Source organism: Sceloporus undulatus, chromosome 4 (assembly GCF_019175285.1).
Source record: "Sceloporus undulatus isolate JIND9_A2432 ecotype Alabama chromosome 4, SceUnd_v1.1, whole genome shotgun sequence".
NCBI classification, from domain to species: Eukaryota; Metazoa; Chordata; class Lepidosauria; order Squamata; family Phrynosomatidae; genus Sceloporus; species Sceloporus undulatus.
In genome coordinates this window covers 167045597-167065273 of record NC_056525.1, presented here as the reverse complement: position 1 = coordinate 167065273, position 19677 = coordinate 167045597, and the positions used below count along the sequence as shown (strand labels likewise).

The 19677-nt window shown below is 38.6% G+C and overlaps 2 protein-coding genes across 2 annotated transcripts in view; both read left to right on the top strand.

Annotated features, from left to right (window-relative positions):
- LOC121928148 overlaps positions 1-19677 on the top strand; it is a 448580-nt gene that overhangs the window by 222628 nt on the left and 206275 nt on the right. The window lies entirely within an intron of this gene.
- Positions 11573-19677, top strand: part of LOC121928149 (enoyl-CoA delta isomerase 2-like) — a 41572-nt gene continuing 33467 nt past the window's right edge. Inside the window, exons 1-2 of the mRNA XM_042462482.1 lie at positions 11573-11696; positions 16146-16266. Of these exons, the coding sequence (XP_042318416.1) occupies positions 16150-16266 (117 nt within the window). The 5' untranslated portion in view covers positions 11573-11696; positions 16146-16149. The remainder of the gene's footprint in view (positions 11697-16145; positions 16267-19677) is intronic.

Genomic DNA, 19677 nt, shown 5'->3' with positions numbered 1-19677 from the left:
CTGAAGAAAGGAGACTCCACCCTCCATTACTTGCCATCTGCCCGGCCTGAGAGGGAGTTCACCAGGCAGGTCCAGCTTCCATCAGGACTAGCCTGGAAAGAAGGAAGAGCCCTCCCTCCAATCCATCTGCCTTGGTCCAGGCCTCAGAGGGAGAGAACACCACTGGCCTCATCCCCTTTCCCTCCATCATCCCTTCTCCTTTTGTTCGTGTCTTTTTAGATTGTAAGCCTGAGGGCAGGGAATGTCTGATTAAAATAATAATTGTAAGCCGCCCTGAGAGCCATCGGGCTGAAGGGCAGGATATAAATACCTAAATAAATAAATAATATAATATATTTTAAAAAATGAAATTAGGGGAACCGTAGCAATTAGCCCAGGACATCATAGAGCAGGATAAGTGGGGAAAAATATTTTAAGCTTGCTCAGAACTATTTCATTTTCACTAGAACCCTAGGTTCATCAAAACCTGGAGCACCTTGTGCTACACTGCAGAATAATGCAGTTGGCAGGGCAATTGTGATGGTTCAAGGCGGTGGAATCCAGGGCGGGTTACAAAACCGCCAGAAAGTACACGCGGAGTGGCGTACAAGGGTGTTACCGCTGCCATTTGACGTCTGGATGCGTCCAGAACGTGTCCGGCGGAAGTGACGCTGCGAAAGCACGCCTTGCGCTTGTGCGGCCACTTCCGGGGCTCGGAGGAGCGCGATTCTGCGCTCCTTCCTCGGAGCATCCAGGAGCCCTGCCGTGTGGCAGCGGCGGTTCCGGACGCGCAAGCGGCGGTGGCAGGAGAGCGCCGCAACCCGGCAGTTTTGTAACCCACCCAGGATTTATAGTCTTGGGATATATTTTACCTCTCTGTCAAGATCTCTGCTGCCACAACAAACAACAAATCCCAGGTTCCATTAGAGGAGCCATCACAATTAAAGTCGTGTCAACCTGCATTGATTCTGTAGTGTGGCAGTAGCCACAATGTGCTGCTCCAGAAGCAGAGGTCTATTTAGTCAATGAGTACAGTGCCTGAGTGCAAGCTCAGCTCAGAGAATGTGTTTTTCTGCTCTACACGGCAGTTTACAGATACAGCCATTTCCTACAAAATCTGGTTTTCTTTTAGCAGTGAGAAGGTAGGAGCTTTTTACATCTTCTTATTACTATTGTTAAATATTAACAACCAGAAATTATTGCTCCTGTAAATTAGCTAAGATGTATACGTACCTTCCCACTTCACGCGAAGGGTACTGTGGTCCATTTTCCCATTGGTTGATCTTTGTTCAGATCAGGGAATGTATATGCCCAGTAAAGCCTAATCTTTTAGCCAACTGAATGGCAGCTTTCCCTAAAATGACCCTAGTCTTTAAATCTGACTGATGTTAGTGTGGGATTTATTTCTGGCAAGGGACGGGATTTAATGCATCATTCCAGCACCTAGCACCCACTCCCTCCCCCAAACATAAGGCTGATATATTCAACTCTGAGGAACAAAGACCTGTCACAGCATCATAGAGAAGTGCGAAAAGTGTTTTGACAAGCTGAAGGATTCATTTCCAGGCAAACCCTAATGTGTCGAGTGGTAGGGGGGGAGCTGTGTAGATTTTTAAACAGGGTATTCATGTTAAAGACAATTTCTGATTATTGTATTCTGCCTTTTTTTAAAAAAAGATTATCAATGGATTTGGACCTATACAAACCAGGTACATCTGATGGGACGGGATGGGGAGATAATGGGAAATGTAATGCCATAAACTTGCAAGCGGGAGAAAAAGCAGGTTTTGCTGGTTGAGAAAGGAGCAGCCATTTTTGCTGCTGCTTTTTTGGCCATCAAAAGCCGGACTGGGTCGCAGCATGTAGTTGCTGTGGCTCCAACCGGGCTCTCCTCAGAGTGGCTTCAAGCCGTCCCTTTTGGGCTGGTCTGTTTCACCCCTGAGATTCTCTGAAAGATGCATGAAGAAGTTTCCTGCTTCAAAGCTCTTGGTGGGGTTCCAAAATACAAGAAAGGCAAATGTGTGGGAAAGGAATACTCATTTACATTTGGCAAACAGCTCAACAAGTGATCAAAGGAGAAGTGGTAATTCCTTGAAATACATATTTCTTGGATGGTAACATTATAAAGCATGCTCTGCCCAATTGCTTGGTATGTTGCTCTAGGTAATAATTAGGTTGGTTGTTTGTTGTTGTTGTTGTTAGTTTTTTTGAAGAAAAGATAAAATGAGGTTTCGTCCATCTCAGTATAAACAATAAGAGCACATGTGATGTAATGGTTTGAACTTGGACAGTGATTCGGGAGACCAGGGTTCCAATCCCCCTCAACATGAAACCCTCTGGGTGACTGGGCAAGTATATACCTTCAGGCCCAGAAAAACCCTGACAGTGAGCCCTGCAGAGCTCTCAGCTGCACGTTTGTAGTGCTCCCCAAGGAAGAGAGGCAATACAGTCAGACAAAGATTTGATTCCACCAGATATTCCATTTCAAGCTCTTAACTATGAGCACAGTCGCTGTGGCTTCATAAATCTGACTCTTTTTCTTTTTTGGGAGATTCATCTGGCATCCAAGACAGCAAAGCACTGGTGTTCTACAAGAAAATGGTAAAAAGAACATACAACAAAAGACCCCGCACGTGCTGGCCATAATGAAGGAGACTCTTATGAGAAATATCAAGAGCACAGAAATAAAATGAAATGGACTTAAGATAGATAGAGGTTTTCTGTAAACTAGGGACCCAACTCTAAAGGAAATCTTTGGGGCACCGGGGGGGGGATGCCACAACCATTAAGTTCCTCTTGTCTGCCCCAAAACTCAGTACAGAACTGACCATATTACCATTTTAAATGGGACAGTAACATTTTTTCATATTTCCAGACCATCTGTTGTTTTCATATAAAATATCATTTTGTCCCATTTTCAAGAAAAATGCAGTTAGTGTTGCAAAAATGGTTTGAAGATCACTGTTGTGAAACTGTAGTTGTCAACACCCCCCATGACACAATTGTGTCATGCCACATTACCACCGCATACCTCTTATAGTGCTGCTATCCACTTTCCCTGCTCGGCTGCCTCCTGTTGCATACTGAGATTTGTAGTTCAGTAGGGCCCTAAGAGCTTTCTGGCTGAGAATTCTAAATGCTCCTCCTTAACTGCAAATCCCAACTGAACAGAGCAGTTAAAATGGAATAGCAGCACTAAAAGAGTGTAGTGGTGGTAATCTGGATGGAGTATGAGAAGTTTTATAATAGATGTTGAAAACCCAAAATTTCAGCCCGAGAAATATTCATGGTACCATCTTAGTGAAATACAATCCCCCTTATGTCCCACTTAAATTTTGTATGGTTCTGCTCACTGAAGAATAATTGTTAGCTCAGGTAATAAAACTTTTTTTATCATCCTACTTTTTCACAAATGCAGAACATACATAACCCTTTCCCATTTTTTTGCTACCCAATGTCCCCTTTTGTTTTCTCAAGGAAATATGGTCAGCCTAGAGTACAGCTTTTGCACAGATTCCTTTTTTTACTGATAACTGCCCTGACAAAGATCGGTCTAACCACAAAGCATCCTTACTTCTTGGCTGAATGTTCTGCTGGAGGAAGGATTGAAATGGGCAGAGTAGCAGTGATGAGTAGGACATCTTGTTAAGGGAACTATCTGAAGCTGGCAAAAAAAATGGTCCCTTCAGCCTACTGAGGATGTGTAAAAGATGAGTGGTGTGGGAATAGGGAAAGAACAGGGGCCCTATGATGGGGTTCTCAAACTAAGAGCTCCATCATCCCCTCACCTATTACTTGCCCTTGCTTGAGTGTGGGCTTCTCAGATCTGACTGCTAAAGACTTGGTCACTTCTTTTTTAACAGACCAAGCAAACACTTACAGGCCAAATGAAGAATGCAGAGTCTGAGGGTTACATTTATTTTGACAAATATGGGGTTACGCAGAACCGAATAGCTGCTATGACCAAGCACAGGCTACTGTGTTTCTCTGGGTTCTGATAGGATAGCATTATTGGCATAAAGCTTTCCCCCCCCCTCTCCATTTGCAGTATATTAAAAAAATGATTGTGCCCATGTGAGCAGGTCACACTCTTAATTTCAGGATTGTTACGCCCATGAAGAGATGATAGACAACAGAATTTTGTATGTAGCACTGAATTGCCTATTTTAAGGGGTTGTATATGACATTAATATTACCTTTTGTTATATAAATAAACTGAACACTGTTGAAATGCACTAAAGTTTAACTTCACATCAACTTGATATTATATTCTGATTATTATACAAATCAGAAAGGTAATAAAATATATAAATGCTATAGTGGGACTTTCAATATGTGATTCGAGATGTCGAATATGGAGCACATGAGGATGGAATGTTTCAGAGTAAGTGAATTATGTTTGTGTTATCATCTCAGCCGAGGAGAAGTGCTGTTAAGGTATACTGTAAATCTAATAGCCAAATGTAATCTTTATTTAAATGTCCTGGGTATGAAAGTATATATTTTTGCCATGGCAAATCAATATTTCTTTCTAATTAAAATACTGGTTTACCATGTTTTTGTCCTGATTACACACGGTGAAGCAAGTGCATAGGTTAACTGCTGTTTTACCGGCACACTGTAGATGTATGCTTGACACTGAACCCAATTACATTAATTAGACAGCATGATCTGCAGGGATTTGTTTAAATAATATTAAAAGGTTTGCCAGTTACCATCTCTTAAAGGTGACTGTCTTCCACAGATAAGCACAAGTGATGCAGTGCTTGATTCACAATAACTGGTGGTTTAAGATAGTTCTGTCTAGCAATCTCTGTAGTTCCGGAGACTGACAGAAGCTATAACAGGAATCAGGCGATAGCTTTATCAAGATTTTCAGAGCTGACTAAAAGAGATGGCAGCTGGGGCAGGAAGAGAGGGATTCTGGTCTTTGGTAGTGTTGTTTGTGAAATGATGCACATGTTGTGGGGAGAGACAAAAGGAAAACCCCAAGAGATGTGTCTTTGATGCCATGTGGTGTGGACTGCCCATGGAATGTTTGGACTAGCTGTGAGAGCAAGTGTGTAGACAGCAGGGTTTCCAAACCAGTTTGGGGGGAACTGTATGAGACCCACCTTTTTCACAATGAATTACTATTACGTGACTGTCCATCTGGGTCATTTTCCGCATCAGGTAGCTGTAGTTAGTGGTTCATCATCAGTTCTGCCAAAGATTCAGGGCAAACCAGAATATGGCTAACCATTCACATCATGCTGGCCTAGCAAATATCTTCACTGCCCCAGTGCGTATAACAACATAGAAAAAAATGAATACAGGCACAGAACATTCAGTGTTACTTGATGCCATTTTATTGTTTTGTAAACCTTGACAAAGCGATGTCAAGGTATGCTTCAACAAGGAAGCATGTAAGGAAATCATTGAGATACCAAGGCTGAAGGAACAATTACCTTTACCCTGACAGAGGACTTTCTGCATAAGAAAACTCTTATTTTGACCTTCTAATTAACTTCATTGGAATGACTTATTGTGCTTGTTGATTTCTTTTTGGCTTACAACACATTTCTAAGAACAATAAAATTGGTTTTAAAAATAATGTGAAAATAAGGAGGGAGATGATTCGCAGGAGCAAGAGACTCTAGAAAATAGAACAAGAAGATATACAACTGTTCACTGGAGAAAGGAAAAGATTTTAATAACTAAATTGCAGTTATGGAAAAGAACAATAATTGGAATGTTGTAGATGGAAGGGAAACATTACGGTGAAGAAGAGCTCTGTGGTTTGCTTTTTGAATGGAGTGGCTGCTTTCAAGACCACAGTTTCTGATTTGGCATGCCTTCACTCCCCACATTTACCTAGATATGTTTAAATAAACAGAAATTACAAAAATGTCATAAAATTTGAAATTCTTCCACACAAAGATACCCGAAGAGGCTGAGCTCATCCACTTTCTATTACTGAGAGGACCTTATCAGACCGCAGGTGAAACGTCATCCAAATGTCATGCAAACTGGTAGAAACGTGCGGAAGCGCCAGAAATGTGATCATCCATGGTGCTTCTAAAGTGTAATTGAGGCTTCCCGCTATGTTACCATCATGGAATCATCATGGGAGTAGCCAGGAGAAGCCATTTTCTGAATAAAGGATATCCATGTATTCAGAAAATGGCTTCCTCCCGTGAAACGATTCCATGACAGGAACATAGTGGGAAGCCTCAATACACTTTAGAAGATCAGAGCGGTTTCTCACCCAATCGTTAATTAAAGTAATTATTACAAATGTTTTAAAGTTAATTGAGTATCACAAGAAAAATTGATAAATAACTCTTCTAATTTTTTTGGATGGCAGAAAAAGCTTTTTACAAAGTTGGCTCTTTATGTCAAGGGGTTTTTAAAAAAATGGAGATAGGTGACGCCTTCCGTGAACTGGATTCAAAAAGATATATATGAATGAAGAAGCTATAAATTATAAATGGTGTAAAAAAGAGAAGTTTTTAATATACAAAAATGTGTAGCAGGCTGTCCCCTACAGCTCTACTTTTTATTTTAATTGAAGTTCTGCTTATGCAAATTAGAGAGAAAAAGATTGAAGGAAGTTAAAATAAAAGGATGGGAGTAACAAATTTTAGAGCCTTTGCATGATATCTAGTACATACATTAGCAAGCCAGCTGAAAGTAATCAATTCTTTAGTAAAAAAAGAGCCCCACGAATATAGAGAAGTTTTACAGATTAAGGTAAAAGAAGAACAAAACAAATGCTGACAATGAAGCATATCTGACAAAGATAAATTGGAATTGAAGTCTAAATTTGGGTTTTCAGATTGAGAAGAAAAAATATTATAGGATTTATATTAACTACAAAAAATACAAGAGCTTTTTAAGAATAAACTATAAAAGGAATGGTTTGGCAAAAAGAAAGATTTTAAAAAACAATGAATAAAATGTAGGTTTAATGTGATGGGCATAATTTCTACAGTCAAAAGACTTTATTACCTAAAATGATGTTATCTTTTTCAAAATTTACCTATAATAACAAACGACATCCCATTTGTGAATTGGCATAAGGATATTTCAAAATTCATGACTGGAGAAATTTAAGCCCATCCACATTAAACCTATTTAGTCAATTGTTTAAAATCCTTGCTTTATTCCAACCATCCTTTTTATAGTTATTCTTAAAAGCTCTGATTTTTTGAGTTACAGAAATTCCAAATATTTTTCCTTCTCAATCGAAAACCAATTAGACTTCAATTCCAATTTATCTTTGTCGATATGCTCATTGTCGCATGTTTGTTTTGTTCTATTTGACACCTTAATCTGTAAACTTCCTATAGTCGTTGGGCGTCTTTACTAAAGAATGATACGTTCAGCTGGGCTTGCCTAATGTTATGCCATAGATACATTGCCAAAGGGCGCTAAATTTGTACTTCCCCTCCTTTTATTGTAACTCCGTCAACTAGTTTTCCTCTCTTAATTTGCATAAGCAGACTTTCAATTAACATAAAAAAGTAGAGCTGATAGGGGACAGCCTTGCCTACACATTTTTGGTATATAAAACCTTCCTCTTGTTTCACCATTAGAATTATATTAGCTTCTTCATTCATATATAGCACTTTTTTGAATCCATTCAGGAAAGGCGTCCACCTATCTCCATTTTTTTAAAAACCCTTGACATAAAGAGCCGACTTGTTCAAAAGCTTTTTCGGCATCCAAAAAATAGAAGGAGTTTTTAGCATAAGTTTTTTCTTGTTGATACTCATTAACTTTTAAAACATTTGTAATATTATCTTTAATTAATCGATTGGGTGAGAAACCGCCTAGCCTTCTAAGTGTAATTGGAGGCTTCCCACACTATGTTCCCTGCAGGGAACGTTCACGGGGAAGCCTGTTCGAATAACTGGGATATCCTTTTAGTCAGAGAAATTGCTTCTCCGGGCGACTCCATGAATGATTCCATGATGGTAACAGAGCGGGAAGCCTCATTACACGTTAGAAGCACCATGGAGATCACATTTTCTGGCGCTTCCGCAACGTTTCGTACCGTGTTTGCATGACAGTTGGATGACGTTTCACCCTGCGGTCCTGATAAGGGCCCGTCGTAATAGAAAGTGAGAGCCTCAGCCTCTTCGCGTCAGCTTTGTGAAGACATATTCAAATTTTATGACATTTTTGTAATTTATGTTTTATTTAAAAATATCTGGGCTAAATGTGGAGGGAAGGCATGCCAAATCAGACAACTGTGTTCGGAAGCAGCACCTCCCCACTTCAAAAAGCAAACCCAGAGCTCTTCGTCACCGTAATGTTTCCCTTCCATCTACAACATTCAATTATTGTTCGTTTCCATAACTGCAATTTGTGTATTAAAATCTTTTCCTTTCTCCCAGAATGAACAGTGTAGATTCATTGTTCTTATTTTCTAGAGGTCCTCTTGCTCCTGAATCACGCTCCCTCTATTTTCACATTATTTTTTAAAACCAATTTTATTGATTCTTAGAAAATGTTGGAAGCCAAAAGATCAAAACCAAGCACAATAAAGGCATTCCAATGAAAGTTTAATTAGAAGGTGTCAAAATAAGAGTTTCCTCTTATGGCAGAAGTCCTCTGTCAAGGTAAAGTTAATTTGTTCCTTCAGCCTTGTACGCAATGGATTTCCTTACATGCTTCTTGTGAGCATACCTTGACATCGCTTGTCAAGGTTACAAAACAAATAAAATGGCAAGCAAGTAACACTGAATGTACTGTGCCTGTATCAGTTTGGTTCTCATGCTTGTATACGCACTGGTGCATGAAGATAGTTGCTAGGGACAGCATGATGTGAAATTGGTTAGCCTATTCTGATTTTTGGCCCTGAATCTGTAGGCAGAACTGATGAACCACTAACTACAACTACCTGATGCGGAAATATGACCCAGATGGACAGTCCATATAGTAATTCATTGTGAAAAGGTTGGCTCATACAGTTTTTCCCCAAAACTGGTTGGAACCCTGCTGTCCTAACCACTTGCTCTCAAGCTAGTCCAAACAGTCATGGGCATCACACCACAATGGCATCAAGACACATCTCTTTGGGGTTTTTCCCCTGTGTGTCTCTCCCACAAGTGTGCATCATTGCAGCAAACACACTACCAAAGACCAGAATTCCCATCCCTCTTTCCTTCCCACTGCCATCTCTTGTAGTCAGCGTCTGAAAATTTGATAAAGCGAGCGGCCTGAGTCCTGTTAGAGCTGGCGGTCAGTCTCCGAACTACGAGATTTGCTAGACAGAACTATACTTAAACCACCATTATTGTGAATCAAAGCACTGCATCACTTGTGCTTATCTGTGGGAAACAAGTACACCTTTAAGAGCATGGTAACTGGCGAAGACCTTTTAATAATAATTTAACAATCCTCTGCGATCATGCTGTCTAATTAATGTAATTGGGTTCAAGTGGCAAGCATATCAGCTACAGTGTGCAGGGTAAACAGCAGGTAACCTACGCACTTGCTTCACAAGTGTGAAGTCAGGACAAAAACATGGATAACCGATTTTAATTTAGAAAGACTATATGATTTGCCAATGGCAAAAATAGATACTTTCATACCCAAGGACATTTAAATAGGATTACTTTGGCTATATGGAGTTACAGTAATACGTAACACACGTCTCCGCGGCTGAGATGATAACACCAAACAGAATTCACTTACCGCTGAAACATCCATCCTCGGTGCTCCATATTCCGACATCTCGAATACAACATATTGAAAGTCCACTATAGCATTTATATATTTTATTACCTTTTCTGATTTTTGGATATATAATCAGAAATATAAATATCAAGTTTGAAAGCTAGTCCTGATGGAGCTGGACCTGCCTGGTGAACTCCCTCTCAGGCCATTATGGCAGTTACTTGCTGGGTATTATACAGTGGACCCTTGGTATCCACTGGGGATTGGTGCCAGGATACCCCCCGCTGATACCAAAATCTGTGGATGTTCAAGTCTCATTATATGCAATGGTGTAGTAAAATGGTGTCCCTTATTTTTTAAAATAGAAAAATCAAAGTTTGCTTTTTGACATTTATATATCTATATATATTGAATATTTTCAAGCTATGAGTAGTTGAATCTGTGGCTAAAGTATCCGTGGGTATGGAGAGCTGACTATAAATTACAATTTTGATCATATTAACTGCAATTTCAGGTTCCGTGTCAACTGGAATTTGGGATCGGCCATATCCCTGTTTGCCATCACTGTGTTGATCTGAGAATCAGTCACAGCACATTGACTTTATTTGAAGATTTTGTACAAATCAGACTTTTTTGGACTTCTGCATTTGTTTTTGTACAAATTAACAATGCTTAGAAATGTCCAGTATTGCAGATTCTTATAGCAACGTTATCAAGTTCTTGTCTTATACAACAACATCCAAAATCCACAGAATAGTAATACCTTTAATAGGACAACTAAAATGTATGAAATACATGTTGCAAGCTTTTGATGTTTTATTAGCTTCTTCATCAGGCAAAGATATTAAAAACCATACAGGAGAAAGAAAAATATGATGATGTTAGAATCTTGTGTTGTAAATGCTTATTGTGACCTTCACATAAGTGACAGTAAAAATACTATGTTTGTTATTTTACTTAGAACCTAAGGATTCATTCCAGAATTCTGTAACCAACAATATCTTTAGCACAACATATATCTCACCTCTGGTTTAGGCTAACTGGCAACTGTCCTCCAGAATTTCAGATAGGAGCCTTTCCCAGCTTTTCTAAAGATATTAGTAACTGCACCTGGGACCTTTTGTATACACACAGCACGTGTGTTACATACTGATGTTTGCTCTGTCTCTAAATACAAGAATACTACTGGCCAGTTTAACAAAATGATTGTAATAAGGTTTCCTTGGATAATAGACATGTAACTGAGCAGTGAAGGAAACTGCTATATAAAAATGATCATTTTCATACAATAACACTTTGAAAAAGGGATTCAGAATGTATGACCTTCCCATTGTTCTTTGACTGCATTTCCCAGCATTTCTCATCACTCTTTATGCTGGCTAGGGTTGATAGGAATTGCAACTCATTAACATCTAGAGGTTTGCACATTTTCTACACCTGTTTCCTCCCCCCTTTTTAAAATATCTGCATTTATTAAAATGCATATCTCACCTCTGATTTACACTAACAGGCAGCAGTTCTCCAGAATTTCAGATAGGAGCCTTTCCCATCTCTACTAAAAAGACAAAATAGTTTTTTCCGCTGGGAAGTCTAAGTGGTGAAAATAGCAGCAGATATTGTTTTTCTATTTGTGTGCATGTGTGTGTAGCTACAAATATTCTCTAAGGACAAAAAGGTACTGATTATTATCCATTTCATGCTAAAACTTTATTTCCATAGTTAATTTTTAAAAACTTTTCCTCTAAAGAATTCACTCCTTTCCTAAGAGTCCTGTTTCATTATAATTTCACCTTCCCAAATATTTTATAAAACAAAATCTTATGCATTAATAATTTGTGTCGCATGTTATTTCCCCATTGTTTTAAAGATGGCTCTTTTTCCCACCTCTGATTTAAAACAAATCAGAATATTGCAGGGTGGAGCTTCACTTCACTTCAAATCACTGAGCAGAAGTAGGAACTTCTGATGTAATCAGTCCCAGAAAACCTTGCAAAGTGAAGTGCTTGGAAAATAAAGTTAAACGATAATAGAGCAAAATATCACTAATCAAGGTAGGTGCAAATCAGAAAATTTATGTCCAGATTTTTTTTCTTGCTCTGCTGCTAAACAGTGGTATTAAAAGAGTAATAATGTATTTGCCTAGTTCTGAAATACTTTCTTCGGTGATGAGCTGCAGTTGGTTTTATGATTTGTGAGTTAATTCTTGTAAAATACTTTTGAAGGTGAGAACAACAGCCTACAGAAAGCAATGAAATGTGTTATTGCCCTATGGATGTTTCCGCAGAATTAGAGTGAAACTCCTTCTATTTTGTTCCCTGCAGTATGGAAAATGACTGTGTTTAAGATTAAAGCAAGCTTTCTGTTAGTAAGATATACCAGGATGGTCTATTTAATTATATCCGAAAACCTGAAAATTCTTCAGGAGCCATTGAGACCTAATTTACTGTTGGTGTAATTTTTAAAATTAAAATGTAAGGATCCCCTAGGTCATTCAGTGGTCTATAGTCTGTTTATTGTAAAATTAATCCAGGACAATCCATGTGCAATTCTGGGCTGGCAGGTTGCAACACGATGTTCCGAAGTTTGGAATCCTTATTGCGATTATCATTAAGTTGAAACCAATTCAATCAGTCTTAACTGTTGTAATGCAATATAAATGAAGATTGGATTATGCAGGTCTTAAAAGGCTAAAAATGTTCCTTTTGATGAGAAGCAGGTATATCCTGTGTTGTAACTTGCAGCCATTTTTTCCACTCAGGAATCAAATGTGGCTGTATATTCAGTTCTTCAAAATGGAGGATGACTTTGTTCCTTCTGAAAGAACCTTCCACATTCTCTGGCAAGATCATATTATACAATTATAATATACGCAGTGCATTCTAGAGAAGAATAGATGTGCAACTTTTATACCATGTTTGCTATTGGCCAATTTATAATTGCATTAATCTTTCAAGATTCTTAATCCTGTTTTGGGAAGGTTCAGCAGTTTCTTGTGTATATACAGCCAAATCTCTCTCTCTCTCTCTCTCTCTCTCTCTCTCTCTCTCACACACACACACACACACACACACAGCATTTCAATAGGTTGGTTTACTATTACTGTCATACCACTCAGTATTTTTTTTCAGGAAAAATATTTTGCTAATTTTAGACTGAGAAAGTTGTTCTTTGTATTTGAGCAGTAAGGAAGTAGCAGAGCTTGGAAAGTTACAATGGAAAAATAATTGGTTATGTAAGTTGATACTAATGAAGTAGTCATTACCATGTTTTGTTTTGGACACCTCATAGTGTTGTTTTTCCCCCAGTATTCATTAAAACAAACACACACTAGGACTGATAAAAGCATGGTATAGACAATTTCTTGAAATTCTGTTCTATTTCTTGAAATTCTATGAAATTCATGGGGCTGGATTAAATCAACCGGTGACAAGATGTCTCATACATGCTCACACATGTAAAGTGTTACTGCCAAGCTTGGCCAAATTCTTTAAAACTTTGGCAAACTCTGACAAATTATTCATCTTCTATTTAGCCACCACATTCTGTTCTTCCTCCAACTAGTTTTTGCCCCTTCTCTTAAGCAATCAGCGTTCTATCCCGGCAGGGTATGGCCAGACCTCACTGAGCTTCCTTCCTTCCTTCCTTAGAATGTCTTTTCTTTTTCTATTCTTTTCTTTCCATTTGCAAACTTCAGGATTACTCCCAGTCTTCCAATACTTTCTCCATGTGCAAACAAAAGGCTGTAAGAAAATGCAAACAATCATATTAAAAACAGCCCATTTCCACTTTCTATGTATGGTTGTGAAAGCTTGGCAGCTGACAGGACGAAAAATAACTCATCTGAAATGTGATGCTGAATAAGACTTCTAAAGATACTGTTGACTGCTAAAGAGACAAATGAGTGGATCTTAGAGCAAACCAAACTTAAACTCCGACTAGAAGATTAAACTGAAGCTGTTGTACTTTGGATATATCATGAGATGATGTGACTCACTAGAAATTATAGTAATGTTTGGTAAGGTGAAAGACAGTAGGAAAAGAGGGAGATGCACTACAGGTAGATTGATTGAGTCAAGGAAGCCACAGACCTGAGTTTGCAAGACCTGAGCAGGGCAGTGGATGACGGCATCTTGATGGTATCTCATTCATGGGGTTGCCATAAGCCAAAGTTGATAACATAGTAAAAATGCACAACAAATTGCGCCTGGAATCCAGTTTAATGCTAATAAAATGAAACTGTTTCTTTTTAGTTCAAGGTCTGAAAAAAGTTGTACAAAAAGGTTGTAGAAAAGAGATTCTATACCAGTTGTGTTAAAAGTTGGGCAACTCTTTAGCACAGCCACTTACACACAAAAAAATGTCTTGGATGTGATGTTTGCACTAATTCAGAAAATGTGTGTAAGGGTATTTTGTGCTAATGCAATGACATACCATATATACTCAACTATAAGTCGACCTCATGTATAAGTCAAGGGCAAGTTTTGGGGTCAAAATTATGGATTTTGATATGACCCATGGATAAGTTGAGGATAAAATATAGAGGCATGTAACAAAGGATGAAGCAAAGGAAAACAATGCCCAAGAACTTACAAAAGCCATAACAGTTTCTGCTTAAAATAAAGGATGAGAAAATGGGGGGGGGGGATGATTCCAAGACGGATTACATTTTTGCCTTTCACCAGGGAATGGTTCCTTTTTTTAAATAAGAGTTAAAGTGCAGTACTTACATTGATCCATGGATAAGTCGACTCAGGTTTTTGGGGTCAATTTTTTGACTAAAATTTCTAGACTTATACATGAGTATATACAGTAATTGAATACAAGCCAGTAAAATGACTGTATTCCTATCTATGGAGTTTATTACACTAGTGAGATTCCGTGGGAAAATGGGAGTTAAACTAGATTTAAACCAAAGAAAACCCGGAAATGCCCATAGTTTATCACACGACGTCACAGTTAACGTGAAATAACATGAAGTTAATTCGAACGCAACCCAACAGTAAAAAAGCTGCCATTTTTCTCTGCTTTGCATTCGGATTAACTTCGTGTTATTTCACTTGGGTAGTCCCTAGTGATAAACTAACCAAATTTGCAAGTTTCATTTAAATTCTAATGTACTTTAAATTGCATTTAGCTCCTGTTTTCCCACGGGATCTCCCCTACTGTGATGAAGTTCTGTTAGAATTAGTACACGCACCAGTTAGAGATCCTGACTAAGCAGCAAAGACACCAATAGTTTAGACTTAGAGAAACAAAGTAAAAGCTTTATTATAGGAATACCATTCAAAGGTATTGTAGTTACTTAGGGTACTATTCTAATCTAGCTACATTCTAGGGAAGAACTGAGAGAGTGAGGAGGATACTTTGGGTCACTCAGACTTTCTAACTCTATTGCTGCTGCCCACTCTTGACTCTTCAGTGCAGAGGAGTTACATTTCCAACACTATCTGGAAGAAAGCCTTATTTACTTGAGAGTTCCCCTGTATGAGATTGCATGGTGATAGCTTGCATAATTATGGCATTTTTAAATAGCATACAAATTAAGAAAAAATATTTTTCAAGTACTGTAAACATTTTTTAAAATTTTGCATCTCTCTCTCTCCTTCAGTTATCAGTGTTGGGACTTCGATGGATTTTACCCAGAAAGGAAAAATTGATACCATATGACAGCTACTGAATTAGTGTTAAAACTCATAGAATTTACACTCTGAGTATTATTTTGCAATTCTACTAAGTACAAATATTTGTTGTTATTTTCAGTCAAGTCAGCTTCAGTTTATGGTAATCTTGTGAATAAGAGACCTGCAAGAGTCCCAGTCATCCCTGCTCACATCTTGCAAGCTCAGTGCTGTGGCTTCCTTTATTGAGCCAATCCATCTGTAATATGGTCTTCTACTTTTCCAGGCATTATCATCTTTTCCAATGAGTCCTCTCATGATAAAGTATGATAACCTGCGAAGCTTGGTTTAGCCATTTTGGTTTCTAGGGAGAGTTCAGGCTTGATTTGCTCTTGGACTTAGTTATTTATAGGGAAGATATCAAGATACTGAAGAACAGTCTATACGTTGGCTCAAGAAAGGATAAGAAGACTAGGACATGGAAGGCAGCTATGAAGTTATTAGATTAAGACTGTGAAGTGTAAAGATACACCACTGAATATCAAACTCAGCCATGGCATAGTATTTCCATATTTTATGTAGCATTGTGAAAACTGAACAGTGAAGAAGGCTGACAGGAGGTTCAACTCATCTGGCAGTACAACTTATTCACTGATCCAACTTGTATTGAATTACACTCATACAACCTTAGTATGCCTCCTTGGAGGAAGAAAAGTGGAATATAACTGTAATTCTTCAGTAAATAAATAGGATGCAATTAACAACTCAGGTTTATATTTTTGGACTTTTTGATAATTTCATGTTTTGTTGAACAGAGAATAGAGTTGACCTTGTATGGGTAGATACTCCCTCCAACTTGGTGCCTTGTGATTCTGTCAACAGGAAAATGACAGCTTCTGCTCAGAGGAAAGGTGAATATAAAACTCTACTGGTCACCACCAAGAACAAGATCACAAAAATAATGTTGAATCGCCCAGACAAAAAAAATGCTATTAATCTTGTGGTAAGTATAGTAAAGTAACTTCCATGTTACTGAATCCAGATTTGTTGCAATTATATACATAGGCCCTATACAGACCGGCCTGGAAGGCTGGCCTGTGGGCGGAGTCAGGGCGCAGCATCCTGATAACACATGCCTTGACTCCATCCCCAGAGTGCCATGATGCCATGTGCCGCTCCACATGGCACATGGCATCATGATGTATCTCTGGTGCTGTGTCCAGATAAAGCAGTGCTGAAGGGGCACCGTACAGCCATGCCGCCACAGCTATGGCACCCTTTAGAGCAGTGGTTCCCAACCTTCCTAATGCCATGACCCCTTAATACAGTTCCTCATGTTGTGGTGACCCAAACCCATGAAATTATTTTCATTGCTACTTCATAACTGTAATTAAATAGGTGTTTTCCAGTGGTCTTAGGAGACCCCCATGAAAGGGTCATTCGACCCCCAAAGGGGTCCTGACACAGGTTGGGAACCACTGTTTTAGAGGGTGCAAAAAGGACCTGCTTTTTGTGGCTCCTTTTTGCACATTCCAAAGGCCAGATTGGGGCCACGGCATGAGGTTGCCGTGGGCCCCATCCAGCCAGGATAGTATGTATAGCCCTATAATACGTAACTTATTTGTCAAATACTAGCAGGATATGCATGCCAAAAAGTGAATTAATAACTGGACATTTGTTCCAGTTAAATTAGCCAAATGGTAAAATTTGGTCAAGAAAGATTCATAACATTCTTTTTCTAGAAAGAAGCCGTCTCACAGAAATGTGATATATTTCATGGCCCTTTAATCAAAATGTTCTTCAAAGAAAATGTAGGTTTTTGCCCTTTTGCAAATTGCATCTCTCAAAGCTTCATAATGTGAGCTATTATCTTGAAATGAGAACTTTCTAATGGGTTTCATTCCCTTTTAAATCTATATGATCAAGGGGTTAATTAGAGATTGAAGTCATTTGAAAAGCATAAAAATTGTTCCAGGGTAATGATGGGATCTTGGCGTATCCCAATTTCATGTCAGAATAAATGACCATGTAAACAATGTCATTAAGATCTGTCTGTTTTAGCCAAACATCTCTGAGCTACTATTTCAGGCTACTGTTGGCCTGTGCAACTTATTCAGTGTCATGACCTAAAGTCTCAACTACAGTAGACCGAATGAATCCTTAAAGTTTAAATAAATGTTGACTTAACTGTTCAGCAATTTGACTCTTAGAATTCAAAAGGCCTTCTCTAATTCAGATTATTAATTAGATTCAGGCCTCCATAGCTCAACGATATACCAGTGTTGAAAACCCATTCTCTATACATTTATTTATCTCTCCCCCTCTGCATTTTTATGCTGGCTTTTCCCCAGACCTATGCCATATGACCAGACTCCAGTGCTGTATTGGGCTGGGTATCGGTGGTAATTGATAGAAAACAGTTCATTCTTAGAATATAAGCTGAACTGATTCAGCAAGCTACATAGGCCTCATTGAGTGTAGGGAATCAGGATTGTGCCATCTGCATACAGGAGGATTGAATATTTCTTATTTCCAATTTTGACTGGAAAAATATTGGTTACCTCTTAAGAACGCCACTGCACACTGATAAATACATTGAAGAGAAGAGTAGCAAGTAAACACCATTAGCTTACTCCTTTTGTTACTGGTACTGGGTCAGATAAATGTCCTTCATCTATTCTGACTTTCAAAGATCTATCTTTATACATTTTTAAAGTTTCATATCAATGCCCATAGATTGTAATTTAATCCAGAGGTGTTCCCCTGAGATAGGATTGAAAGAAGCTTTCAAATCAATGAATGCTACAAAAACAATTTACAATTCTGGCCAGATATTTGTCAATAATAAATCTGAACATAAAACAACTATCCAAAGTTGACCTGCCTTAACAAAAGCCAACCTGTTCTGGAGCTAGCATTGCTTGATCTTCCAAAAAGTATTCCAGTTATCAAGAAGAGATCTGGCATAAATCTTCCTTAAGACAGCCAAAAGGCAAAATGGCCTGTAATTTGCTGGATCGTTTCTAGGATCCTTTTTATAGACTGTGACCATCATAGCAGATGACCAATTTGATGGTGTAATTCCAGAGTTGTTGATTAAGGAAAAAAATGATGCTAAAATTGGAGCCCACCAGTTAGGGAATGCAATAAGGGAATCTGGTGGAAAACTATCTTCACCAGGGGCTTTGCTTTTTTAAAATCTTAGAATTAGTTACTTGGCCCTATCTACTGAAACACTTCCCCAGTGGTGCTCCCAGTTGCATTCAGTATAATTCTCAGAAGATGTCATAGAATGGTCAGGTTCATTAAATATCCTCCTAAAATATCTTTCTCAATTGGTCTTAACAATAGTTTCCTCTAAAATGGGAACTGATCTTTTTTCCAGCCTTGCAATTGTTTCCCAGAATTTAGATGGGTTCTTTTGTAAAAGCACTAGGCCTAATTTCTTCCACTGTTCTTTATAGTAAATCCCTTTTTTCTCTCTAATTAATTTTGATACCTTTTACGCATGTCATAAAAATATAACTGAATTATAGAGGAATTACTAGAATAATTTAATGACTTTTTCCATTTTCCTTTTCTGATTGCTGCAGTCCTTATCAAACCATATGTTATTCCCTTTAGCTTGATAATGTCCAGCCAGAGATACCTTTTTTTAAGAAGAATGATTTTAGGTGTTTGTAAATTGTACATATAATTGATTTGCTAACTCAATACTGGATGTTTGGACCAGATCATTTCTCAGTTTCAAAAATTCTTCTGAATAAAGTACCTGATTGCAGCAAGGGATTCCATTTAATCCTTTTATCTGGTGTTAGTAGTACTTGCTCAAAGTTCATATGGAGACCAGCATTCATGGTAGCACTATTAGGCCACTGCAAGGAGAATCTAAGAAGAATACCGCACTGCGTTCTCAGAACGTTCTGAGAACCCAATGGGAACGGAACACATTTGAGTATACTGCACGTATGTGTTCCCATTGAGTTCCAAATGTGTTCTACATGTGTTCCACATGTGTTCCAGGGAGGGTACAGATTACTGTAGATGTGTTCCGAGCGAGCTGTAACATGATGAGAACGTTCCAACAGAGGTCTGTGCATATTCTTATCCGTTCTCAAATCCATTCTCTCATTCCTCCGTCTCCTGATTGGCTGAAAGAATGATAGGCAGGCGAGCGACTGCAGTGAGGGAAGGTGGGACAAGGGAGAGAAGTGGAAAGGAGGGAAAGAGAGAGAAAGAGAGAGGGAAAGAGGGGACCAGGGCAGAGAGCAAGAGAGAGAGGGTCTGGCTGCTTCTGCAGGGGGCCTCTGGTGTCATGTCCAGCAGGACTCCTGTGCTGTCAGCATGCAGGAGGCAGGGATGCCAGGGATGCCCAGGACCTTCTCCTCCTTTTTTTTTAGTTTTATTTATACCC